Source organism: Neofelis nebulosa, chromosome 10, assembly GCF_028018385.1.
Source record: "Neofelis nebulosa isolate mNeoNeb1 chromosome 10, mNeoNeb1.pri, whole genome shotgun sequence".
In the NCBI taxonomy this organism is placed as follows: Eukaryota; Metazoa; Chordata; class Mammalia; order Carnivora; family Felidae; genus Neofelis; species Neofelis nebulosa.
The window spans coordinates 96,029,282-96,056,127 of NC_080791.1; the positions used below are offsets into that span (position 1 = coordinate 96,029,282).

General features: G+C 45.6%; 1 protein-coding gene and 1 long non-coding RNA gene across 3 annotated transcripts in view; one reads left to right on the top strand and one right to left on the bottom strand.

The window, feature by feature from the left end:
- The window catches only part of TTC17 (tetratricopeptide repeat domain 17), a 125,997-nt gene extending 120,673 nt beyond the window's left edge, over positions 1 to 5,324 (top strand). For both annotated transcript variants that reach the window (XM_058688709.1, XM_058688710.1), the window contains 3 exons: positions 167 to 286; positions 1,927 to 2,070; positions 4,150 to 5,324. In XM_058688709.1, coding sequence (XP_058544692.1) covers positions 167 to 286; positions 1,927 to 2,070; positions 4,150 to 4,281 — 396 coding nt within the window. In that variant the 3' untranslated portion in view covers positions 4,282 to 5,324. The remainder of the gene's footprint in view (positions 1 to 166; positions 287 to 1,926; positions 2,071 to 4,149) is intronic.
- A 12,982-nt stretch (positions 5,325 to 18,306) lies between these two features.
- Positions 18,307 to 25,072, bottom strand: LOC131488755 (uncharacterized). Its single transcript, XR_009250284.1, has 3 exons — positions 24,913 to 25,072; positions 21,675 to 21,744; positions 18,307 to 19,000 (listed from the first exon to the last, which is right to left on the bottom strand). It is a non-coding gene; the product is annotated as an uncharacterized LOC131488755 (long non-coding RNA).
- Positions 25,073 to 26,846: the final 1,774 nt, after the last annotated feature.

The following is a 26,846-nucleotide window of genomic DNA, read 5'->3' on the forward strand; positions in this document are numbered from 1 at the left end:
TCAAGCCCGTAGGATTGCTGTTAGGGTTACTGAGGATGCACATGTGTGGCTGCCTCCAGCACCTAGTAAGTACTCAGTGGTCATGAATGCATGTTACTGTTCTGAGTCTTGGTGGTAAATTCGTATGTTTAAGAGACACCAGCTTCAACTGACCATTCCTTTGTAGAACCAGACATCCTGGGTCCTTTCCAGCATGGCAGCCCTCTACTGGAGAGTAAAAGGCCAAGGAAAGAAGGCAATTGACTGCCTCCGCCAGGCCCTCCACTACGCTCCACACCAGATGAAGGTGAGTGGGACTCAGAAGGTGTGAATTTCTGTCTCTTGGTCCTTTACATTGTTTATTCTGAGGTTTCAACTAGCCGTCCTCATTCTTAGCCAGTAAGAAAGTGGCAAAATAGCATAGGCTGGAAGAACCTATGACCCCACTTATGCTACCACAAGCCTGGACGTTATACCCACCACCATGCCTTCCTGCCTCAGCAAATGGGAACTTGGGGGAAGGTCTTCAGGATCACTGGAAGGTGTTTCTTTCTATTCAGAGCCACCTGGCATAAAACATACTGGCCTAGGCAGCCTGTCACCCTGCAAGTCATTCTGGGTTTAGCTCATCCCCAGAGGCCTGGAAGCCTGTTACACTTGTTTTGCTTAGACTGCTGACTTAATCTTGCTTCCAGACACAGACACTGAAGTAGTTTCCATCTCTTCTTATATATCGGCCAGTTCCTGGTCTTCATCTGACTTCACCTTTTCCACAAAAACGAAAACTTCAAAAAGCCCTGCTAACTCAGTGTAACATCAGTCTTTTCAAAAATGCCAGTTGTAATTATGATGACTGAGAATGTTCAGCTTTTTAACAGCACATTTGTGTCCACATGTGCTGAGTTCTGCATTAATCTCCACATCTCCTACTTCCTGATGACATGGCTCATGTCTTCATGAGTGGTGGAAGGAGCTCACCTTTCCTTTTAGGCACTGTTGAGTTCCAAATGCAGCTGGGCCCCTTGCTAGCTTTGTGCCCTTGGGCACGTTATGAGACCTCTGTGGCCTCACGTAATGCCCTGCACTTGCGAGTGTCCAGTAAGGACAGAGGGGTCCTCCTTTCCTGTGTCTTCTGTATCTCCTATAGAACTCCAGACTGTGTGATTCAGGTGGTAATTGCTTGGGTAACACATTTAAAGGACATAAATATTTGTGATGATAAAAATGTCGCTACTTGTTCAGCCTATCATCCTGTGCTCTGTACTGCTAGACAGCAGCAAGGGCCAACACTCTAGGTCAGGGGTCAGAGAATGTTTTCTGTAAAGGGCCACACGCTAAGAAATTTAGGCTGTGTAGGTCAGACGGCCTCTGTTCTTGCCACTCGGTTCTGCCATGGTAGCATAAAACAGCCACAGAAATACGTAAAAGAATGGGAATGGTTAATGGTTACATTCCAATAAAACCTTACAAAAACAGGCAGCCAGCTAGATTTGGCCTGTAGGCCAAAGTTCACCAGCCCCTGCTTCAAGCAGATGATGCTGTGGACCTTGCAGAAGGCACTTTGACTCTGTGACAGCATGACTCAGAGTGTGTGGTCTATGGACAGGTGTCAGTCCATGAGCCGTTTATTACCAATCTGCAACAAGATGGGAGCCTATACCAGAACGTAAACCACCAACTTCACTAAGCAGATTGTTTACTCAGTTGACATTTCTGCTTTGTGTTTTGAGGCTAGACTTTCCTAATGAAAGAAATAATGCATTGGTTTATATTCTCACGCAATCGCCTTATCTATCACAGGCCAGTAGCAAATAGAAGACCAGCAGGTTCAGTTTCATTACTCAGTCATTGACCAGGAAAAACCTACTGCATTATTTATGAACGACTAAGAATGAAAGCTCAAAAACCAGTATCTTTCCCTTCTCGCCATTCTCCTTCTGTTCCCAGGATGTGCCCCTGATTAGCCTGGCTAATATCTTGCACAATGCCAAGCTCTGGAACGACGCTGTCATAGTAGCCACCATGGCAGTAGAGATCGCACCGCACTTTGCTGTGAACCACTTCACGCTGGGCAACGTCTACGTGGCAATGGTGAGATTGGTAGTGGGGGCAGAGCACACCGACTCTGCCCCTCTCTCCCGGGCACACCTTTGATTGCAAAACTTCCTTGACTATCAGTGTCCTCCAGTTTCCTGTACATTTTGTGTCTGAAATTGCTAGGTCCACCAAAGGTATATTTTATGGCTAAAGTGTTTGTGCATTAAAAAGACAGTACATAGGGGCACCTGGGTGGCTCAGTCGGTTGAGCATACGACTTCAGCTCAGGTCATGATCTCACGGTCTGTGGGTTCGAGCCCCGCGTCGGGCTCTGTGCTGACAGTTCAGAGCCTGGAGCCTGCTTCGGATTCTGTGTCTCCCTCTCTCTCTGCCCCTCCCCTGCTCATGCTCTGTCTCTCTCTGTCTCAAAAATAAATAAAAACATTTGAAAAATTAAAAAAAAAAATACAGTACATAAGGGGCTCCCAGGTGGCTCAGTCAGCTAAGCCTTTGACTCTTTGATTTCGGCTCAGGTCGTGGATCTCATGGTTCATGAGTTCAAGCCCCTCATGAGGCTCTATACTGACAGCATGGAACTTGCTTGGGATTCTAGGTCTCCCTCTCTGTCTGCCCCTCCCCTGTTCTCTCTCCCTCTCTCTGTGTCTCTCTAAAAATAAATAGATAAGCATTTTTAAAAATAAGATAAAAATATACTACATGAAACTCACCTAAGTATTTGCACTGTGTAGCTCCTCCGCATGAATTTAACACTAACAATAGTGTCAGAGTTACCTACAGTTTTCTGGAGCCAGAAAAACTTACCTAATGCTCACATGGACATAAACACTTGTATTCTCTTGCCTTCAGGTTGGGCTAGGTACCTGTCATTGCACTCATGATGCCCTGTGCATGTTTTTCTTGCCACATTTTCACCTTGTTTTATAATCTTTTTTAAGTGTCCGTCTCTCCCCCTAGACGAGGAGCTCCTTGGAGAAGAGACTCCTCTTCATCTTTCCGTTCCTAGCACTTCACAGTGTTTGGCACATACCAGGTCTCTTCAAATGTTTAATGAATGCTGGAGTGCCACTGGTTACATGTTATCCCATTTACAGAGAAAATACCAAAGCCATCATCCGGAACCCTTGTTCTGGTCAGAAACAAGGACCAATTTCAGAACTTAAAATCCCAGGGGTCCTCTAGAAGCTGTCATAGCTGAATTTAACATTAGGATCATGCCTTGCACTTGCATCTAAAGCTGGGTGTCTCACATGGGGCAATACCCAAGGTATTCTCAGTAAAGGCTAATAGAATAAGCAGCTTAAAGCTCTAAGTTTTATGTGTCATCCTTGACTTGAAAGGCGGCAAGTATAATTTGGCCAGGTAGGTATTGCTGAATGTGCAGATTTCCCTCTCTGCTTCTTAAAATCAAAGAAGCTATTTTTGTCCTCAGTAAATGTGAAATTTGCTACTATGAATGAGAAATTCTGCCTCTCACTTGCCTAGGAGGCATCATTCAACCAGTTGGTTTGGGCTCTTCTTTGAGAGTGTTGGTCTACGTAAAAGATTAATGCCTTCAAAATGGCCGTGATCATTTCCAAACAATGTTTGTATTTTTAAACACTAGAGAGAACAAAAAAGCTGTTTGAAAATCTACAATACCTGACTTTGAGATACCTGACTTTACTTCCATCTCTCTAGCTGTAGTAACAAAACCTCAGGCAGATGCATAAGGAGCATTTGCCAGGCATAGTTCTAGAAGTTTCTGTGAGGATTCAATGGAGGGATTTTGTAAAGCACCCAGCACAGGGCCCGGCACAGAGCAGGTACTCAGGAATGATGGCTCTCACTGTTACCTCCAGGATGCCTCCCGCTGTTGGGCCAGACTTTTGTAAAGGTGATCTCCCCTTCCATTTTGGCTCTTGGGCTCTGCCTTCATTTTCTTTGTGATATTGTACCTTGGGGGTGGAGGTAGTTGTTTCCTTCCAGACCTCGGAGTTTTCCTCAGAGATGTAGACCTGTTGAGAAAATACAGCAGGATTGCGACTGGCACAGAGGCGCTTCTCGAGAAGAAACCAGCGATGACACATATTTAGCTGGGTATCCCTCTCACGTCTGTCCCTTTGCCTCTCACAGGAAGAGTTTGAAAAAGCACTGGTGTGGTATGAATCGACGCTGAAGCTGCAGCCTGAGTTTGTTCCGGCCAAGAACCGAATCCAGACTATCCAGTGTCACTTGATGCTGAAGAAGGGACGGCGCTCTCCCTAGTGCATCCCTCCTCTCTCTCTTTCTCTCTTTCTCTCTCTCTCTCTCTCTCTCCCTTCATGCTCTTAAAAAAAAAAAATAAGAAAAGAAACCAATCATTGTCAGTATCTACTTTTAATGACGTGCGTGAGAATAACTGAGTAAGACTTAAAACAGGACTTTTACATACGTGGGAATTGGTTTTGTTTTGTTTTTAAGTTCCTTCTTTCCCCCAGCCAACCTCCGCAACACAGATTTCTCAAAAGGAAAATGCAGCCGAAAGATACCGTGTAAATACTGAGCCAAGACGTTTCTGGAGCTGCGCTCTGTCTCCAAAACCGCGATGCCTTTAGGGCTTTCTTCAGTGGTCCAGCCAGCCTCCTCCTCCTCTCGGGCGGAGGATGAAACCGCGTTGCACATTCTCTGCTTCCTGTCGTAGCCTCTGTTGTCAGTGGAAATGCAAAAGCCCATCTGGTGCCAGTGAGAAGCAACGTTGTGCGCTCCCCCCATTAGATCCATGCTGTCCTCGGTCGCGTCCGTTCCATGCTGCTATGTTACAAACTCTCAGAGGTAGTTTGCAGGGGAGGAAGGGGAAATGATTTTTAAAACAAAATATTTACAACAACAGAAACTCTTAGGATCACCTGACCTTTGTGACGTTATTTATGTTGGGGAGGGAGGGGGGCTGAGAAGGGGAAGTCAGCCGTGTACACCATCTATATCATTTGTACTTTACTTACAAATCACAAGGAAACCAATAAGTTGAAATCCTATATAACAGGTTTATATATATAGAATATGTATATTTGAAGCCCTCTACAGACCGAGTCTATGTTTTACTAATTCTTTGTTCACCGTGTTACCCGCCTTGGAATAAGGTGTGAGTGTGTGCTCCCTCTCTCTGAGGCCTTCAGACTTAGCTCCTCAGGAGAGAGCGACGCACCAAGGTTGAGTATTTCCGTACAGTGCTCTTCCCTCTGGTCCCAGGAGAGTCAGAAACTCCAGACGTTTTGGAATCTTCAAGGGCACATACTGAGAACAAAAATAAAAGTTGTTTATGAGCAAAATAGGTCTGTGGTGTGTTTTTTTCTTCAAAACCAGACTAACGTGGACAGCTCTGAAGCCAATGGTAACTCTGGATCTGATCCTCTCAAGTCCTGGGTCTTTATCTTTCTTTCCACAACAGCAAGGTGAGGAGAGAAATAATCCATCACTAGATTGTATGGCTGATACATCTGACCGGCAAAGATGCACAATCAGCAAGTGTTCAGAGTTGGGTATATAATTGACCTTCCCGGGAAAGGAAGAATAATCTAAGTCACAAAGTCACATCCCCTCAGGGTAAGCACTGATCCTGAAGTTCATCCATGTAAGCGTCATGGAGAACCTTGGTGAGGGTCATGTCGTGGGTGGGCACACACTACGCAGCCAGTGAACGTTAGCTCTTCTTGTTGGCAGAGGTCTTCAGGCCTGCCACCAAATCTTTTCCCAGTTCTAGAAATATATGATTTTTCCTTCACGTTAAGAGTTTTGTTCCATTTCTGGACGCTGATCCAAAAGCTTGGTGGCTGCTTGGGGAGCCTGGGGCCTCAGTCGGTTAAGTGTACAACTCTCGGTTTTGGCTCAGGTCATGATCTCACGGTTCATGAGTTCGAGCCCCATGTCAGGCTCTGTGCTGACAGCATGGAGCCTACTTAAGATTCTCTCCTCTCTCTGCCCCTCCCCCACTCACTCATTCTCTGAAATAAACAAACTTAAAAAAAAAAAAAAAACTGCTTCCAACAGTGATTCCTAGCTGGAAGGTGAGGAGCTTGAGCGTATTTAATAGAAATGCCGCCTGAAGAAATTTTGATCTCTCTGTTTTTCACTCTGGTGGGTTTCTTCAATTCTGTCTTCCAATCCACTAACTCGTCAGCTGTGTCTAGTCTACTGTTTACCCATTGAGATTTTTATTGCAATAATGATATTTTTCACTCTTAGGATTTCTGGGTGGCTCTTTTTTTCATATCTGCTTGCTCATGTTTCATGATCTCTCCTTGTTTGGTGGATGCTAGTCTTTGTTTTAATGACTTGAACATTTTCAGAATTCTTTTCAAATCGCACAATGATTTCTTGTTCGTCAGGAATGAATTCTGTTTGTTGGGCATGTGGACTGTTGACCCCATAATGCTTGAATTCCCTGGTCCTCAGTGTTTACCTCTCTGCTCCCCTCTGTGTTCTTTCCCATCCTTAGTGATCTCATCCAGTTACATGGTTTCAGATTCTGTCTCCGTGCTTATGACTTCCACATTCATACCTCAGGCATGGGTAGATGCCTATTAGCCCTAAACTCATTTGTCCAACTGTCTACTCCATATTTTCACGTGGTCCAAAACTGAATTCCTTATCCTTCCCAAGGAGTCTTGTCTAACTTTGGTCTTCCCATCTGAGTTTCCTGCTTCCAATTAATCAAGTCAAAACAAACAAACAAAAATCCTAGAGTAATCCTGACACCTGTTAAAACAGAAGTCAGATTGTCATTTCTCTCCTTAAAACTAGTGACTTGAAAGGACATATAAAGCCTTACCAAACACACACACACACACACACACACACACACACACACACACACACACTGGCTCACCTCTTGGGCTTTCTCTATTATTCTCCCTCTTTCTTTTTTTTAAAATATGAAATTTATCGTCAAATTGGTTTCCATACAGCATCCCAACACGTGCCCTCCTCAATACCCACCACCCATACTCCACTCCCTCCCACCCCCCATCAACCCTCAGTTTGTTCTCAGTTTTTAAGAGTCTCTCATGTTTTGCCTCCCTCCCTCTCTAACCTTTTTTTTTTTCCTTCCCCTCCCCATGGTCTTCTGTTAAGTTTCTCAGGATCCACATAAAAGTGAAAACATATGGTATCTTTCTCTATTTCACTTATTTCACTCTCCAGTTCCATCCACGTTGCTGCAAAAGGCCGTATTTCATTCTTTCTCATTGCCATGTAGTATACCATTGTGTACATAAACCACATTTCTTTATCCATTCATCAGTTGATGGACATTTGGGCTCTTTCCATAATTTGGCTATTGTTGAAAGTGCTCCTATAAACATTGGGGTACACGTGCCCCTATGCATCAGCACTCCTGTATCCCTTGGGTAAATTCCTAGCAGTACTATTGCTGGGTCATAGGGTAGATCTATTTTTAATTTTTTGAGGAACCTCCACACTGTTTTCCAGAGCGGCTGTACCAGTTTGCATTACCACCAACAGTGCAAGAGGGTTCCCATTTCTCCACATCCTCACCAGCATCTATAGTCTCCTGATTTGTTCGTTTTAGCCACTGTGACTGGCGTGAGGTGGTATCTGAGTGTGGTTTTGATTTGTATTTCCCTGATGAGCGACGTTGAGCATCTTTTCATGTGCCTGTTGGCCATCTGTCTTCTTTGGAGAAGTGTCTATTCATGTTTTCTGCCCATTACTTCACCGGATTATTTTTTTTTTGGGGGGGGGGTGGAGTTTGGTGAGTTCTTTATAGATACTAGCCCTTCAAAAACAGACACATAGACCAATGGAATAGAATAGAAATCCCAGAATTAGACCCACAAAAGTATGGCCAACTAATCTTTGACAAAGCAGGAAAGCATACCCAATGGAAACAAGTCTCTTTAACAAATGGTGCTGGGAGAACTGGACAGCAACATGCAGGAGGATGAAACTAGACCACTTTCTTACACCATTCACAAAAAAAAAAACCCCTCAAAATGGATAAAGGACCTGAGTGTGAGACAGGAAACCATCAAAACCCTAGAGGAGAAAGCAGGAAAAAACCTCTCTGACCTCAGCCACTGCAATTTCTTACTTGACACATCCCCAAAGGCAAGGGAATTAAAAGCAAAAATGAACTATTGGGACCTCATGAAGATAAAAAACTTCTGCACTGCAAAGGAAACAATCAACAACACTAAAAGGCAACCAACAGAATGGGAAAAGATATTTGCAAATGACATATCTGACAAAGGGCTAGTATCTTCCTCCTTTTCAGCCAAACTAGCCTACTGACTATGTTTTGAAACTTCCCACCTGCTCCTGCCTCAGGACGTCTGCATTTGCTGTTTGCTTTATCTGAAACGCTCCTCCCCAAAACCCACTTGGCTTACCTCCTCACCACCTCTGTGGGGCTTCCCTGATCATGAGATTTTACATTATGGCACCCGCCATCACAGTGTCCTAACCCCCTTGCCTGTTTACTTCTCTCCATAACAAATCATCATTGAGTCTACCAGCATCCAGCATATTTATTGTCACTCCCAACCTAAAAGGAAGCTCTAACTGCAAAGTTTTTATCTGTTTTGTACCCTGATGTGTCTCTAGCCCCTGGTACACAGTAGGTATCCAAAGAAAACTGTTGAGTGAATTAATTCATTAGTGGAGCTGGATGCCTCCCTATGAAGGAAGTTTTTTTTGTTTTTTGTGTTTTTTTTTTGTAAGTAATGAACTTATGACATTTTTTTTCAACGTTTTTTATTTATTTTTGGGACAGAGAGAGACAGAGCATGAACGGGGGAGGGGCAGAGAGAGAGGGAGACACAGAATCGGAAACAGGCTCCAGGCTCCGAGCCATCAGCCCAGAGCCTGACGCGGGGCTCGAACTCACGGACCGCGAGATCGTGACCTGGCTGAAGTCGGACGCTTAACCGACTGCGCCACCCAGGCGCCCCTGAAGGAAGTTTTTGAGGTGGTCTCTCCTGGGATCTCTACAAGGTCAAACATGTTTGTATGTTACTTTCTTTGGGGTTTCTGCACTGTATGGAGAGTGAATTAGGGCCCCACCTTCCCAAAGGCAGGAGACTGAGGGTCCCAATATTTTACCTACTGGACAAAAAAGTCTCATCCCTGGCTCCTGGCCTTGTGCAGACCCATTTACATCTCTCAGTTGTCCATGAATCCTGATTCCTGTCCCTGTGTGGAGCCTATGACCACAGTTCCTCAGCCCATAGTGATTCTCAGGCCTTGTGGATTGTTGCAGTGAGTTCCCACACCATTGCTGGCACATGGTGATTTCTCTTTCTTGACTTTACATTAGCTCAGTATTTAAAATTGTGTGTTGAAGTTGAGGGTAGGGGATTCCAGAGTGTGTGCCCCATGTGCTTTCATGACTGGAAGTTTGGAAAGGCCAGTTCTATACCACATATGACCTTTCCCCCAAGAAATCTGGAACCTTCCCCTGGGGATACTGATAAACATGAATTATATTCTTCATAAGGGCTCAAATGGAAAAAGACATTCAGACCCACTAGCTTCAGAGCACACTCTGATTTTGTCTAGAATTTACCTTCTCCAGAGTTACGCCATGACCTTCAACCCCAAAATCTCTGCAGGGGCCTATTACAGAAAGCCCAGCTACTCTGAAAATGTCCAGCTCCTTTGGGGAAGTACTCCTTACCATGTGAAAACAAGCTCAGGCCCTTTTGGAAATAAGGCCCAGCCAGACCCTTACCACGTTAGCTTCATTAAAATGGCAGATGGGAGCCTGGGGCTTCTCCATTAAGGCATCTCCAAGAGTTTTGAGAATGTGTCCAGAGTCATTCTCAGCAGCCATTTTCTCTATAGTCAGGTAAGGCTAGTGAGGACTAGGGGCCCCAGGGAAAAAGGAGCAGGCCAACTTCTGCCCATTACTCTCCAAATCCTGCAGGTGGCAGCTGGACACCAGGCTGAGCTTCTGAGGACCAAACTTGGTAACTAAGGGGCAGACTACATGGCATTCCAAGTGCAGAGATGTCCACAATCCAGGGAGATCCCAGCGGCTGGCTATAAAGGATGAAAAGGCAGAAGGGAGGTGAAGGGAGTAGTGTCTAACCAATCTGCCTGCCAACATTCACGTTTATGAGGTAGAATGGGATGCAATTACAAATTCACTCCCTCGTGTTAGGGAATGTCATCCAAAAGAGGTGACCACCAATTGACCCAGGAACTGGATCCAGGCACTCTGAGGCTCCTCCCCCACTCCCCTGTCCTTGGAACATGGGTTCTGCTTGCCTTTCCCACTTGCAGAGGCTCTTCCTGGGACCAGTGAGCTAGCCCAGAATATTCTTCTCGTGGCAATGGCAGAAGCACTAGAGAACAAGCCCAGTCATGTGAGCACTTTCAGGTACCTGCTGTGTCACGTGTGCTAATATCCATTGTCCAGGGATAGGAATTACAACCCGGCATTCGGTGAGAGAGTGCTGCAAAGTCACATGGCAATGGGCATGGGCACAGGGAGGAAAGAGGGATGGAGGCCATTCACGTAATCAACCACAGCCTTCTAAGTCTCGCCCTTCCTAGCCCCTTGTCTGATCTCTGCTGTGACACTTTAATCACATTCTCCCTTCTCTGTATTTATATTTCTATCATCTCCTCTACTAGACATCAAGCTTTTTAAGAGATTTTACTTGCTGTACGTAGCACTTTGAACATGATAGATGGTAGGTGCTCAGTAATATTTATTGCACGGTGAGTGAATTTCCTTTATGAGCAGTGCCGGTCCTTCCAGATATCTATACAAGGGAAAAGGTACTGAAATCTCTAATAAAGGGCTTTTGTATCCCTGGACAGTGGATATTAGCACATGTGACACGAGCAGGGTCTATCTCCTTTATCTACAGGGAGCGCTTATCTTATTCACCTAGGGTCCAGAGTGGACATTGATAAATACCTCTTTTTTTAATGTTTATTTATTTATTTTGAGAGAGACAGAGAGAGCGCACTAGTGGGGGGAGGGCCAGAGAGAGAAGGAGAAAGAGAATCCTAATCAGGCTCCTGACTGTCAGCACAGGGCCTGACTCGGGACTCGACCCCACAAACTTTGTGAGATCATGACCTGAGCTGAAACAGAGTCGGACGCTTAACCACCTGAGCTGCCCAGGCACCCCAGTAAATTTCTCTTGAATGCTGTACAAATGATGGCCACCACAACTTCTCCATTCTCTGACTGCCTCTACACATTCTTTGGCCCTTTGTCTCACCTTCTGGGTATTGCTAATTAATCTGTTATGCTTACGATCCATCATTACAGAGTCACATTGCCAAGTTTTTACTGACCTAGCAGACCCTCCAAAGTAGTCACCTCAATAGACTATATAGCTTCACGTACTCTTTTCCCATTCTGCGTTTGGAAGGAAGTTTCAGGAACTCATGCAGTAGTGCTTCTGTCATGTTCACTTGAATACTCTTGAGGGTGACAGATCTTTGCCTTGTTAAGGTAGGTAGCATTTTTGGAAAGAGCTGACAGTCATTTGGATCCAGAGCCAGTGACTGAAGTGGGTGATCAAGCTGGGTCATTCTGGGGACAAAAGCCAGATGTGGTCAGGGAGGAATGAGCCTCTTTCATAGTTGTAAAGCTGTCCCCAAGGACAGCCTAAAGGAACCCCAGAAGGAAGCAGACAGTATCATTTGAGCACGTCTACCTCCCGACAGGGTGACTATTTTGAAGGGGCCCGTACAGCATTGGATGAGAAAGTTCTGGTCTCATTTACTTTAGCTGTGGTTCTTGTTCCTGGGCATCCTTTGAGAAGCTGATGAAAGCTCTGGACCCTCTCCAGGAAAAGGCTCATGAGCCCATATTTTACATATAATTTGAGGGGCCCGTGGACCTTCCTGAGGCTGCTCCCAGTCTCCCAGGTAACTTCTGTCTGGAATGAACACACTAACTAGGGTTAGGGCACTACAGAGCTACAAGTGTGTTTTTCTTAGTTCCTTCATTTCTGCCCACACACCCCACAAGCGCAGCCCAGGACTATGACATAACAGATTCTCCAGAATCAGTATGTGAACTACTTGTCCATCTGCTTTGATCTGAGACAGACAGCTGCAGCCAGCTTGTCCGCTCAGCACCCCCCACCCCCATCTCTGGCTCCTCTCAGAAGGAGTGAGTTTCAGCCTCCACAAGCTTCTCGCTTGGGAAGAAGTAAGGAAAAGCCTTGCTGCTCCAGTTCAACTCGGGGAGCCAGGCCAGGATGAACTTGACTTTGGGACCCGAGAGCCAGGCCAGACCAGGTCCAGAATCCTTGGTGCCCCTCCCTTCAGGCACCTGTCTGAGCGCAGCGAGGGCACTGGGGTGGGAAGCGGCTGCCATGAGGCCTAGTGGCCACAAGAGGGCCCCATTTGTTCTGAAAGGCATCCGGCTGGCATCGTGACTCCCGACTTCATCCTCCAACACCCACGCAGGCTCCCGGGTCGTGTTGGGTGCTGACTGCGGAGGGGGATAGGGCATGGCGCTACAAGGCCTCCGCTCTGGGGTCTCTTGTTCAGGTGGCCACCAGCTGAGGCAGGTTCCCCCTCAGCCAGCCACCTGCTTCTCTTCAGGCAAGTGCTATGGGCATTAGGCCCAGGACACATTCAGGGCCTGGCAAGGCCACTTCCCGTGCCTCTAAGTGCTCAGGCCTTTTATAAGGTATGTTTCATCTCCTTTTAACGTTTTCTTTATGGCAAAAGCAACCCACGTTCAAAGGGGAAAAGGAGAAAATTCAGAAAGGCCAGGTGCACTTGTAACTAGCCATTCTCAAAGACAACTCTGTTCACCACAACAGGGTTATGTCCTGCCCAGAATCCTCACAGACTGTGCTCCCCAGGAGGCTAATAAGAACAGGGGAGCCAGTCAGGGAGAATGGGGATGTGTTTGTGTTGCTGGGGTACCTCAGTACTTTGTGTAGAGCTGAGGCGATCGATCCCTCCAGGGTTCCAAGCCACAGGTGCGTGGAGGGAGAAACGAGTGGCTGAGGGCAGAAAGGGATGGGAAGCTCACCCACAATGAGCCACTCTGTGCCCTCACTCTGCATCCCAGGGGCTGTCTCCTCCATCCAATACCAACATGCCAAGGCCAGTATCATTCCTGCTTTACAGTTGGGGAAACCCGGCCTCCCACAAAACCATTTCCTCGGGTGGGGGTGTGCCACTGGTGAGCGATGGAACTGGATCTGAAGCCAGAACTGTCTTGCTCCGGAAGCTAATGCCTTTACACACCCTTGGGACCTCTCAGGGCAGGGGTCTGCCTTCAGGCTTCGAGAACGTGGTCCTTTCCCTCCCACCACAAGGGCACACTCTTCACCTGCACCGACAGCATGCACACACACCCCAGAGTTTGCAGGACAGCCCCAAGTTGGTGCCACTGACCCTGGGCCCTGGTTCCGTGGCCCCTGCCCCGAAAGCAGCCATCAGGAGGCCTGAGAAGTGGAGAGGTGGGCATCAGGGGAGAGTCCTCATCAGATGCTGCAGTGAAGCGTCCCCCACCCACTCAGCATCATCTCCACTCTGCACGCTGGAGACTGCTCTCACCCGGTCTCCCTCTGAAGCTCTGGAGAATGGTCCACAGAGACTCCGATCATCTTCTCTGGAAAGGGGCCCCTGCCCCTTCCTGGGGGTACAGACAGCTCTGAGAACAGGCACTCCCCTCCTCTGTTCCCAATGTCCCTTTCTTAGGACACCTCTTCCCAGACTCAGCTTTGAGCCCCAGGGAGAGGCCTCCCTTGGTTGCCAGGGCAACGGCTCCATTGTTCCTGCTGCTGGAGTTTAGCAGGCAGGCCCCCTCAGTTTCTGGACCCTGCTCTCCCTACCATTCTTGAGCCAGTGGAGCCTGCAGTGCCCCCATTCTACTCCTCAGGGCCTCTTTGTCGTCAGGATGCAGAGGAGGGGGAGACAGGCTGACTGGTCACCATGCCAACATCGCATGGCCCACATCCCTGCGGGGAGGGGATGGGTTGGGTGGTCGGATATTCAGCAGTGGAGGCAGCAGTTAGTCTGACTCTTGGGTCACCTGCCCAAGGGCCCCTGCTGCTGGCTCAGGGTCCATTTTGGGAGAGGATTTCACTAGCTGTCTGCTTTTTCACCCAGTTTATTCCATTTTTGTTTGGTTAAGCAAAACTTGAGGCTTAGGCTTTCTCTTACCCATCTGAATTTTCAGGCAGCACATGGACTGAGAGAGGAGCCAGGCTGTGGCCCACCCAGCCTAAGTGGGACAATAATCCCTCCTTCCTTCCTTCCTTCCTTCCTCCCTCCCTCCCTCCCTCCCTCCCTCCCTTTCTTCCATCCTTCCCTCCCTCCCTCCTTCCTTTCTTCACTCCATCTCATTCATTCAACAACATTCACTGAAGCTGACTCAGAACCATCCTGCAAGTTGAATATTATTAAAACCACTTTGCAGAAGGAGAAACTCTTACTCAAAAAGGTAAATTACCCAACGTTCCTAAAATATTGTCAGAGGCAGGATTCAATCTCAGTTCTGCCTGGCTCCAATATCACGGCTTTAAAGTCAAGAACAGATTATATTCTCCCTACCACTGACAGTATCTTGACTACACTGTGCACAGTAAGCTGATTTATTATTGACTAAAAGCAAGCCATTACAAGGATGTTAAGGGCCAGGTGTGTTGCACAAAGTAGCTGCTTAATAAGTATGCGATGAATGGATGGACGGATGAAGGGACATATTCAGGGTAACTACTCAGAGTATTAAGGGCAATAACCTGGAAGACAACTCTTGATTCCCTCCTTTATTGTTTCATTTGTACATTCATTCAGTAAATAAGTCCTGAGGACTTCCGTATGCCAGGCACCTTGCTGGGCACTGGGGACATAAGAAAAATACCTCTCTCTGGTGAGAGAGGCAGACAGGTAAAACAGCCCATCACAATTTGTGGGATGAGAGCTCCATCAGGAGAGTCCAGACACTGGTTAAGACCAGCTGACCTCAATGGCATTTCTCATGTTCTAAGTCACTAAGTCACAGACCCTCTGAGCTCAAACTGATGCACGTCAGCCAGACACACCTGGAGCTTAGGACAATGATTAGGAAAGACCAGAGTCTAAAAATTTAGAATAGTGATATTTAGGAGAACCTAGTTCAGTCTGAAGACCCTGAATCCCATGACTCCATCAGGCTTCTCTCACCAGTAGAAACAGCCCCTGCTACCTTGCCTAAGGAGACAGGGCCTGCCTTGCTTGAAGACTCTATGACTATCCCTTACCCCATAGCTTCACCTGCCCCCAGAGCCATGGGAAGGACAATCTCCGTGTGCCCAAGGAGCCAATTATAAAGGTGAGTCTAATAGACGCTTAAATGCCCAAATGTGCAAATTTACGTATCAATGAAAACCTGAGGAATATTCATAAGAATGGGTTCCACCCATGCTAGAGTAGGGAGAAAAGAATGTAGTTGTAAATCCAGCTGAGTTACCAGAGATTCTGAGGCTGGTGTGCCAGCTCAAGAACGTGATAAAAGTTCCAGTGTTACTTTACTTGGTAAACTGAAGCCTGTACTCGATGAAACCGACATGCCAAAGTTGTTCTAGGTACAGTGGAGAAGAAATCCAAGGACTTAGGGAGATAGACATGTGGAAGCAGGTTTGCCATCCGCGACTGCCTTATCCGTGCTTTATATCCCCTGAGGGGGACCAAAGGACCCTCCCTTCCCCAAGACAGAAACATGTTGCTAAGGAGATAGTGTTACTGTTGCAGGGCACCACATGCTGGGGATGTTGATGGAAGATACTGCCACTGAAACGTGTCCCTGAGCTTTAATGGGAAGAGTGAGATCCCAGCATTGGCAATTCACTGACACTTAGTGACCAGAAGCAAAGTGGACACAGAAGGCAGCAGGGCCAGGGTGACAGAACAGACTGACACATAGGGATCTTTGGTGGTGGCCAATTAATCATGGGTGCCAAGGGGTAAAATACAGGAAGCATTGCATTCACATCCTACTTGATCTGTAGAGTTAAAAGACAAACAAACTAGAGTTCTGACAAGCAAAAATCTCAGGACATCAGCAAGTCTTAGATTTTCACTAAATTCCCAACCTAAGTCAAGAGAATAGAAAAACGTACTCTGTACCATATGACGTGGCAAATTTATATTGTCCATCTCCCTCCCAATTTTTCTGTGGTCATTAAGTACAGTGGGTGTGCACTGGGAAAAGAGAAATACCGGACTCTTCAGGATTTATTACTGGCTCTGAGCTAATCTTAATCCCGGGTCATGGGTTGAGTGAGCATTAATGGAAGTCAGGAAATAAATGGAGTTTGGGCCCAAACTAGTTCATAGTGGGCCCAGTAGATTCATATCTACCCTGGGGTTGTTTCTTCAGGTCCTGAATGTATAGTTGGAATATATGTATACATATACATATACATATGTACACATATATATATATATACACACACACATATATATTTATTTGTTTATACGTATATATACATAAGTATATATATTATTTATACATATATATGTATATATATTTATTTATACGTATTTATATATATATAAAAGCAGATATACACAAAATCTCCTGCCTGACCTATGGCAGATACAGACTGACATGATAGGAAGGACTAAGTGAAAACTCCTGCCAGCCTTCTCCCTAACAATAGAGTAAATCAAAACCAATGCCACATTTCTAGGAGAATCACAGAGAATAGTGCCACCACAGAACACTTAAAAAAATGCAAGGTTGGTGACCAGTGGTGTGCTAGAATCACTTCGTGCAAGCCCACAAGAACTGTTGACATTATTCTCATTTATTCATAACAATTGTTCTGATTGTTAACATTACCTGCCAACTGCATCTTCAGTGACGTTACTTTGGTAGCTTAAAATTGGCCATGTTGGGACTATTTAAACCAGAGAAATTGGGAAACATTACAAACCAGGCTTTCTTTTTTGTTTTCTTTTCTGAAAGCCAGTTTATCAGCAAACTACCTGTGACCCCTATCATATCTTCATTTAACTTACCTGTTTGGCTTGAGCAGATGTATCTTGGAGTTGGAGAATGATGGCAGATTATGTTACAGAAATCAGACTGTCATTTCAATTTCAGCTGCCATTCTGGATCTGGTCTACTTACTGTATCATATCAGCCCAACTTCTGATGTCTACTATGGTCAGAAAGGTGGATGGATAGATAGATGGACGGATGGATGGATGGATGCAAGGTGAACGCATATTTTTCACAATGGCTAATTTATGGAAACAACCTAAATGACAAGAAATGAATGGTTAAGGAACATGCAGTACACACAATGGAATATTAATCAGCCACAAAAAGAAGAAAATCCTGCTATCTATGACAATATGGATAGACCTGGAGGGCATTGTGCTAAGTGAAATAAGGCAAACACAAGAAAGATAAATACCGTATGATTTCAATTATATGTGGAATCTAAAATAGTCCAAATCGGGGGTGCGTGGGTGGCTCAGTCAGTTAAGCATCTGACCCTTGATTTTGGCTCAGGTCACGATCTCCTGGTTCGTGGGATCAAGCCCTGAGTCAAGCTCTGTACTTACTGACAGCATGGAGCCTGCTTGGGATTCTCTCTCTGTGTGTCCCTCCTCCCTTCTCTCTCTCAAAATAAATAAATAAACATTAAAAAAAAAAACACAGTCAAAATAATAGAAGCAGAGAGTAGAGTGGTGGTTGCCAGGAGCCGGGGGTGGGAGGAATAGGAAGATGTTGGTCAAAGGGTACAAAGTTTCAATCATACAGGATAAGTAAGTTCTGGAGATGTAAAGTACAGCATGGTGACTGTACTTAACAATATTGTATTGCATATCTGAAATCAGCTAAGAGAGCATATCTAAAGTGTTCTCACAAAAAAGAAAGAAGAAAATTATAGCTATGTGAGGTGATGGATATGTTAATTAACTTGATTGTGGTGATCATTTTATAATGCATGCATATGTCAAAACATCAAGTCGAACACGTTAACCATATACAATTCTCATTTCTCACCTATACCTCAGTAAAGCTGAAAAAAAGAAAATTATTAACTAGGCTAAGGTAATTGCTTACCGTCTCTTCTAAACAGATGAGCACACTGTCCAATGGGACGAAATTGACACATAACCTGTATCGTTTATCATGGAAATAGCATTACTGAGCGTAATACACAACCTCTTTCTCTTTGATGGGCTATAAATACATTTGGATACTAAAGGATTTTGCAATTAATATAAATATAGCCAAAATTTATAGAATGCAGTACGAATCGAGACTTTTATCTCAACTATAAAATGAAAACAGTAGCCCCTATGTATGTCCAGTTCACCAAATGATGTGATAATCAAATGAAGTTGTATGTGTAAAACAGCATTGTAAATTTTAGTGCCCTGCCTTAAAACATAGCGAGGTAAATAGCTACTAGGCTGTTTCTATAGTCAAGATTGAATGGGAGATTCTTGGCAATTATCTATTATTCAAGGATGAAAGTCTGTGGCTACTAATCAGCTTTGTCAAAATCTGTAATTGTATATTCGGCATAAGTCTGATTTTAACAACAAAAAAAGATGGATGGATGAGTGGATTGTTTGTATGAAGGGATGGTTATATTGGGCAGGAGCATGATGCTGTTGCTGTTTTTTTTTTTATTAGTATTTAAGAGTGGGAATAAAGGTGTGCACTCCTAGACTGCTGAGAACGAAAACCCAAAAACTTCCCAGAATCGCTTTCACTAGTTTAGAGCGTGACACAGGTCCTGTCAATGAGAAACATTCAGTGAATGTCGAGTTTGTAACCAAAGTTTCAGTCTCAACTTCCTGATTCCTTTATCACAGCTGAAGAGCGTGTTTCTTGATTCAACATTGGTTCAACTGGTAGCAGTGGCTTCCAGACTCAAGAACTTGAGTTCTTGACTGCTGTAGAGGTGGCAAGTTCTCTGGAAGGTCAGTGATGAGAAGCCTGGGGTTCATTCCTGGAGTCTCAAATTAGGGTTTGGCCTTCCAGTCCTTCCTGTGATTTTGTAAGCACCAAATTCACTTTCTCCTTAAGAGAGCTGCAATGGATTTTGTTAGCTGCAGCTGCACTCTGATATGATCCCCCCACCTTTTTTTATATGCCCCCTTTTCAAGTTTTTCTTCCCCTCGTCAGTTTTCATCTCTACTATCCAACCACTTCCCATTTCATTCCCCAGAGGTGAATCACCTCTTACATTTGAGGGGAGAAAAACATAGACAATATTATTGAGGAATTTCTCAACTTCCTGCCTATCCTTCTATGGTTCCTGGACCCACCATACCTTCATGATGTCTTTCCTACAAGGATAACCCATTTGCTTTTTCTGTGAATTCCATCCTTTTCATCTCCAGAAATCTTCTTCCCTCCTGTACCTTTGACCTGTCCCTCTTGTTACTCTGTTCATTCATGGTAGACACTGCCAAGCCTTTCTCATGGAGAAGAACCCCCAACAACTCCCAGTCTCCCATGACCCTCTAGCTAAGGTCTCCCTCCCTTCACTGCCAAGCTTTCTAAGAGAATTATCTACACTATTCATCTCCACTTTCTCCCCTTTTGTTCACTCCTCTCCAAGCCACTTAGCCTTTATTGTCCTCATTCCACTGAAATTAACCTCAGTGAAGTAACCAATGGTCACCAAATAGCCTAATCCAGTGGATCCTTTTCCTTTGTTTTATTTCCTGATCTCTCAGGGGCATCTGCCAATCTTAACTTTCTCCTCTATGATATTGTGAGGACATGTTCATTGCACTTTTCTCCAGGATCATCTGGTTGGTCTTTCAGCATCTCCTTTGGGGGCTCCTCATTTTATGGACATGTGGAATGCTCTTTTCCAAAAGTTTTTGTCCCTGAGCCCTACATTTCTTTCCATTCTAAAGGTTCATGCTAGGTAACGTCATCCTAGTGCATGACTTCAACTACTGACAATTCCCAGGAATATACCTTGAACCCAGACCTCTCTCCTGACTTCCATTGTATATACAGTAACTTTCTACTCCATATTTCTACCTGTCTCACAGACATCTCAATCTCAACATGTCCAAAACAGAACTAATCTTCCCCAACATCCATTCTTCCTACTAAATTCCCTGTCCTGTGAGGGGCACCACAGTCCACTCAGACCCTCAAATCAGACATCCAGGAATCATCCTAAATTCCCTTGTCCCTTGTCCTTCACAATTAAGTTGTCACTAACAGATTTGAATTCTACCCCTAGTGCTTGCTGTGTGATGGTTTCTCTCCTCTCCATCACTACTGCCCTGGTCCAGCCCTGTGTAATATCTCTCTCTCTCTCTCTCTCTCTCTCTCTCTCTCTCTCTCTCTCTCTCCCTTCCTCCCTCCCTCTCTCTCGCTTGCTCTCGCTGTCTCATTTCTGCTTCTGCTCACTCACTAGTCTTCCAACTCCTTCACAGCTGCTTCAATCCATTCTCCACACAAAAGCCAAATCTAATCATATCACTCCCTTCCTTAAATCCCCTAGATGGTGTCCCCACACACTTGCACAGTTTTCAGGATAAAGTTCACATTCTTTATCCTAGACCTAAGACCCTTCATTATCTGACTTCTCTAACCTCATCTCCCTCCACTGACCCTGAAGCTATGCTCCCACCCCCATGAACATGCTGCATTCACTCACTCCATGCATTTCTCTCTGTGTGGAACCACCTTGCACTTCACCTGGGCCACTTATTTGTCATCCTTGGTGACTCAGCTCATGTTACCTCTTCCAAGAAACTTTTCCCAACCATCCTTTTTACTACCACTGTGCTTTGTATACGCTGTGCTTACCTCTAATTTTACATTAAACTGTATCATATATATCATATATCATACCTCAGGGATATAAATACATTTGTCATAGGACTTGCTAACCTGTCTGATATGTTTTCACATGCCAGTGTCCTACCACAAGCCCAAGTGTTCCCTTGGGAGCAAAACCATACTTAGCAGAGTGCCTGGGACAGAATAAACTCCCAAGTCATGTTTGATAGATGAATTAGTTTAATTTCTGCTTGAATTTTATCGGGTAATTGTTGTGGATTGGATTGTGTCCCCTAAAAATAGGTATGTTGGAATCCTAACACTCACTACTTCTGAATGTGACCTTATTTGGAGAGAGGGTCTTTACAGAAATATTCAGGTTGAAATAAGGTCACCAGGGTGGACCCTAATCTAATAGGACTAGTGTCCTTATTAAAAAAAAAAAAAAAAAAAAGGAAAATTTGGACACAGAGACTGATGCGAATAGAAGGAAGACAGCATGAAGAGACACAGGTAGAAGATGGCCATCCACAAGCCAAGCAGGAGGCCTGGGTCAGATTCTCCCTCACAGCTCACCCCTTGATTTTGAGCTTCTGGCCTCAGAACTGTGAGATAATTAATTTCTTTCACTTAAGCCACCAGTGTGTGGTACTTCATTATGGAACCCCCAGAAAACTCATGCAGTAGAATTTCCTGTGCCTTTTAAGCCTTTATTTCTTTGAATCTCTAGCCATAAGTTGTTTTCTTTCTGAAGTCTTCTTTCTGAAGGTTCGCTTTTCTAGCATATCTGTCTCTCTTACTATCTCTCTCTCTCTCTCTTTCACACACACACACACACACACACACACACACTAAAGTCACATGTCTCTTTCAAGAACTTCCCCCTTTCCTCTAGATACTTCCACCTTACCAACAAGCTCTGCCTTGTGGGTCAGAATTAGGTCCCAAGTAAAAGCTCCCCTCATTGCTTTCTCATCTTTCTGAAAGAGAAAATCAGGTCAAGAATGTAATCCACTGCAATGTTTATGACAGAACAGGGCATCCAATGGTTGTGCCCATGAGCCCAGTTTGCAAAGGAAAGTATCACAAGGCTGTCAGCCAAACCAGTAGTCAGGACATCCCACAGCAACATCACCTGATCATCCTTTCATCTCACCTGTGCTCCCCTTGGTACTACCACCAAGCTTTTATGACATCAAATCATGCTACTCTCTTACTCAAAACTCTCTAATGCTTCCCCATTGCATTTAAAGCCAATTTCAACTTGCTATAGAGGTCTCTCCTAGATTTACTGAACATCTGTAAAACCTTTCTGGCCTCAGAATTTTGAACATGTTCCTTCCTCTACTTACAGTGCTTTTCTCCCCCTTTCTTGCCCTTTGCCTGGCTAAGCTTAGTGTCGATTCCCCAAAGGAGGTTACCCTGTATTAGCCTCCTATTAGATGCTCTCAAAGAAACTTGAATTATCTTGCCAAGGATTTGTCATAGTTTCTACCTATATGTTTATATTTATGGCTATGTGATTAATGTCTTTCTCCTCCACTACACTGAAAACACCACAAGAACTGGACATTTGTCTGTTTTGCCCACCACTGACTCCCCAATCCCTAATGTGGTCAATGGCATAGAGTAGATACTCAACAAAAATTTCTTTAAATGAATGAACTGAGTCCTACTCCTTGGCCCATTTCAATGAGACAAATTTATTCGGATGAAGGACATTCCTACCATCATAGAATTCATATCCTAAGCCTCATCCAAGTCTTGGTGATGGCTTTGAGCTTATAATAACATCACATCACAATTTCAACTTTATGTCACTTATTAGACTATTACACTGGCCAGGGTCCCCATAGGAAGTGGCTGGCGCTCTCAGATGAGGCAATTGAGAGTTTGATAAAGAGGCTGGTTAAATGGTATGGGCAGGGTTAAGGGAAACCAGCAAAGAATGGAGTTAGCAACAGTGGGTACCTGTTACCATTCCAAGCTCCAGAAGAGCAAAGGGAGGGGTAGATACCAGAATCTGAAAATTGCCACCTAACAAGAGCTGTGATCATTAGAGAGGGATGTAACCAGTGCATGGAGTCACAAAATAAATATCCCAACTCCACTCTCCTCCCACTTTCCAGTCTCCTGCTGGTTGACTCTTTTTTTTTTTTTTCTTTTTAATGGAAGCACTGAAGTATAGTTGACACACTCCCCTTGGTTGACTCTTGTTTCGCTGAACCTAATAGAAGCCTACCTCTGAGACCATGTAAACATCATTACTTAACTGAGGACTTCTTTGCTTTTCTGTTTTTCACTGATGCCAGGCTTATTCTCCACAATATCCAGTTTTCATTACAGATGGATATTTTACCTCCCTCTTTCCCTAAAATTTCAGTTGTTTTTTTTTTAAGTTTATTTATTTCTTGGTGGGGGGTAGTAGAGAGAGAGGGAGAGAGAGAACCTCAAGCAGGCTGTCACTGCATACTGTCAGCGCGGCGCCCGAGGTGAGGCTTGAACTCACAAACCATGAGATCATGACCTGAGCCAAAACCAAGAGTCTGACACTTAACAGACTGAGCCATCAAGTGCCCCTCAAATTTCAGTTTGAAGTTATGTTCATCAGGTGGCAGATTTTCCCACCAAGCACCATTGTCATGATCACATTCAGATGTACTCTGTCCTGGGTAGAAAGTCCATTTTTATCATGTAAATCTTAGTTCAGGAAATCCAGTTCTAATTTTTAACACTAGCTCACCATTTCCCATGGCTTGTTTTCTCTATCAGTGCTACTATGTGCCAGAGCAAGAGAGATGCAAATGTTATTTGGTCCTGCCTTTTGAGCCCCCTTCTCACCCCTTTCAATTTCTGCAGCTTTCCAGGGCTTCCAAGGTACAAGGTTCCATTGGGAAGTAGCTATTTTCCATTCCCTAGTCATCTCTCTAGGGCCTGAAGTGTACAAACTGACCGGATGCCTCCATCTCAAGCATGTGGGCCAACACAATTCTTGCTCTGGGGAGCAACGTCCCTCCAGATAATACCTTCATGCATTCTTTTCATCCCTGGGATCCTGGAGCTTAATAGCTCTGCCTCCTCATTTCTGTCTCAATTTCCGGCTCCATGGTGCCACACCCAGGCCACCTTATCTTCCTCTCACCTGACCTTAGTGCTCAGCACCTTTTGCCTCAGACTAATAGCTCTGACATGAAGCCTGCTGACTTCAGAAAGTTCTGGTCCAAAGAGCCGTAGGCTGACTATGCCCTCCCTACCCAAGTTTTAACATTTCCTTTTATAAATATCTTATAAATGTCATCTAAGAAGCTCTAAAGTGTCATTGAGTAACCCATGCCACTTCTTCCCTCACTTCTGGAACCTGATCTCCATTTTCTTTTCCTTCCCTTTCAGGGAGATTGTGTCCTTCTCCCTCATGCCCTTCCCCACTGGGTCAGCAGACGAGGAAAGATAAGGATGCCGGACTCAACCGAGGGATCACCTTGCCTCCCAGCCCAGCAGAGGCTCGGACTGCTTGCTGTACCGAGGATGTGTCTGGGAGGTGGGAGGAGCGCCCATGGGACGGGATGATGGACCCTATTAATCACAGCTGTCATAGCAGACTAGTGGAAGATGGGTCTTCAAAGCTGGAAGCCCCTCTGCCCAAGTGTCGGTCTTTGGGGCTCAGTGGAGTGCCCTTCCTCTGACCCAGGACTTCCGATGGCTCCTCCCCAATCCCTAACCCCCCTCAACCCCGTCCTGCGGCGCTTCCCATCCTTTCACTGCGATGAATTTTTTTCTCCTTCTAAATATTTTAAACGTTCAAAAGAAAAAGCCAAATCCCGAAATCCAAACACAATGAAAAGCAAAAACGTGAGGAAAAATAACAAGGGTATAACAGCTCTCTATCCCAACCGCGGACCCGAGCCGGTCCGAGGTCCTCGGGAGCCGGGAGGGGTTAACCCTCTGCTGCCCGGAGACGGGGCGGGGGTGGGGGTGGGTAGGGGGCCGCTCCGCCCCCTTCCAGCCGAAGGGGAGGGGCGGAGGGGCGGAGGGGGGGGGGGCGCTCCAGTCTGGCCAAACATAGATGCATTCAGTTCTCCACATTTTGCCAAACCTGCACAAGCTCATCTCCACCCCATCCCCCACCCGTCCCCCGGTCCCCACCAAACCTTTTGTCTCGGCGCCTCCCTCCTACACTAAAGAGTCAAAGAAATATCCCTGGTGACACTGAACCCCAGGCCAGACTGCTCTGGGGGCCTGAAATGGATGCCTTGCTCGTGCTTCTCACCAACACCTGCCTCCTTTCTTACACATACTCCTCCTTTAACGAGAGACAGTCAGGGGCGCCCCGTGCCTCCCGTCTTTGTGCGGTTAAGGACAGCTTTTGTTGTGCTGTAGGCACGAAGCAGTGGACAAAGGACCCCAGATGATGTAAGCCACACCCCTTACCTCCCCCCCGGGAGCCAGAGGCCAGGCTGCTCCAAGGTGGAGGGAGCGGGGAATCCTTTTGGAGCCCCCATTTTATAAAGCAAATGCCAAGCCGCCCAAGCCGTTTACCGAGAGCAGCTTGCTTATCACCCCATTAAGATTGCATTTGTCTCCATTTTTAAACAAAAGGGAATTTAGGCTGACGGTCCCGAATCCCAAGAGCGCACTGTGGGATAGGAGGACCCGCAATCATGCAGCAGCCTGGAAAACCTCTGACAAAACCGGGCTCTAAGGCGCCCAACCCCCACCCCCACCCCGCCCATGCCAGAGGCACCCCCAGTGGGTTTCCTACACCATCCAGGACCCAGTTGAGCCCAGCATTGCAGCGGACTCAGGGGTGGGGCTCAAATGAAGCCACAGGCGGGATGGAGGCAAAGTTGCACTCCTGGAACTGTGGACAGAGCACTCTGGAAAGCCACCTTTCTCCGGCTGCACTGAAGCTGAAGTTGTCATCATTTGAGACATGGATGGGGACAGGCTTTTTTGTCCAAGTCCTTGGGATGGGAGAGTGTCTTCATAGGGAGATCAGGGAAAGGAGAAGACTACACGTCCTAGACACGGGGAACTTCTAGAGACTTTGTTAGTGGGAAAAGCACAAAAAAGATTCATTTATTCTTTCAAAACCCATTGGCTGCGTCCTAGTCACTTGTCCTGGGGATACATCAGTGGTTAACAGACACGGCCCTTGTCCTGGGGGGTGTTAGTCTAGTGTGAAAGGGTACACACCAGGGATGGAGCTTGTGTTCTAGTTCCCAGTCCTGAGCTCCTGCTCAGTTTCTGCATCTGTAAAACGGAAGTACCTATTTCTTTATTGCCTTATGGAACAATGAGAAGAAAGAGCTGGACGTCTACTGTTTAATTGGAATTAAAATATAACAGGATCGTAGACACCCCCAAAGAATGGAAAGCAGGGATTCCAACAGACACTGCTGCACCAATGTTCACAGTGGCGTCATCCATGGTAGCCAAAAGCTGGGAGTAACCCAAGTGTCCATCAACACATGAATAGATAAACAAAATGTATACCGGTACAATTACATATTATTTAGCTATAGAAAGGGATACAATTCTGCTAAATGCCACAACGTGGATGAACCCTGAAGACATTATGCTAAATGAAGCAAGTCCAACACAAAAGGACAGCGTATATGGTTTGTCTTATGTGAGGTTCCTGGAATAAAAAATTCATAGAAACAGAAAGTAGCATGGAGGGTATCAGGGGCTGAGGGGGAGGGAGGAATGCAGAGTTATTGTTTAATGAGTAAAGAGTTGGGCCGCCTGGGTGGCTCACTCTGACTTCGGCTCAAGTCATGATCTCGCAGTTCGCAGTTCGTGGGTTTGAGCCCCACATCGGGCTCTGTGCTGACAGCTCAGAGCCTGGAGCCTGCTTCAGATTCTGTGTCTCCCTCTCCCTGTGCCCCTCCCCAGCTTGCAATCTCTCTCTCTCTCTCTCTCTCTCTCTCACACACACACACACACACACACAAAAATAAATAAACGTTAAGAAAATTTAATGTGTGAAGAGTTTGGGATGAAAAAGTTTTGGAAATGGATAGTGGTGATGGTTGCACAACATTGTAAATGTTCTTAATGCCACTGAATTGTACTCTTAAAA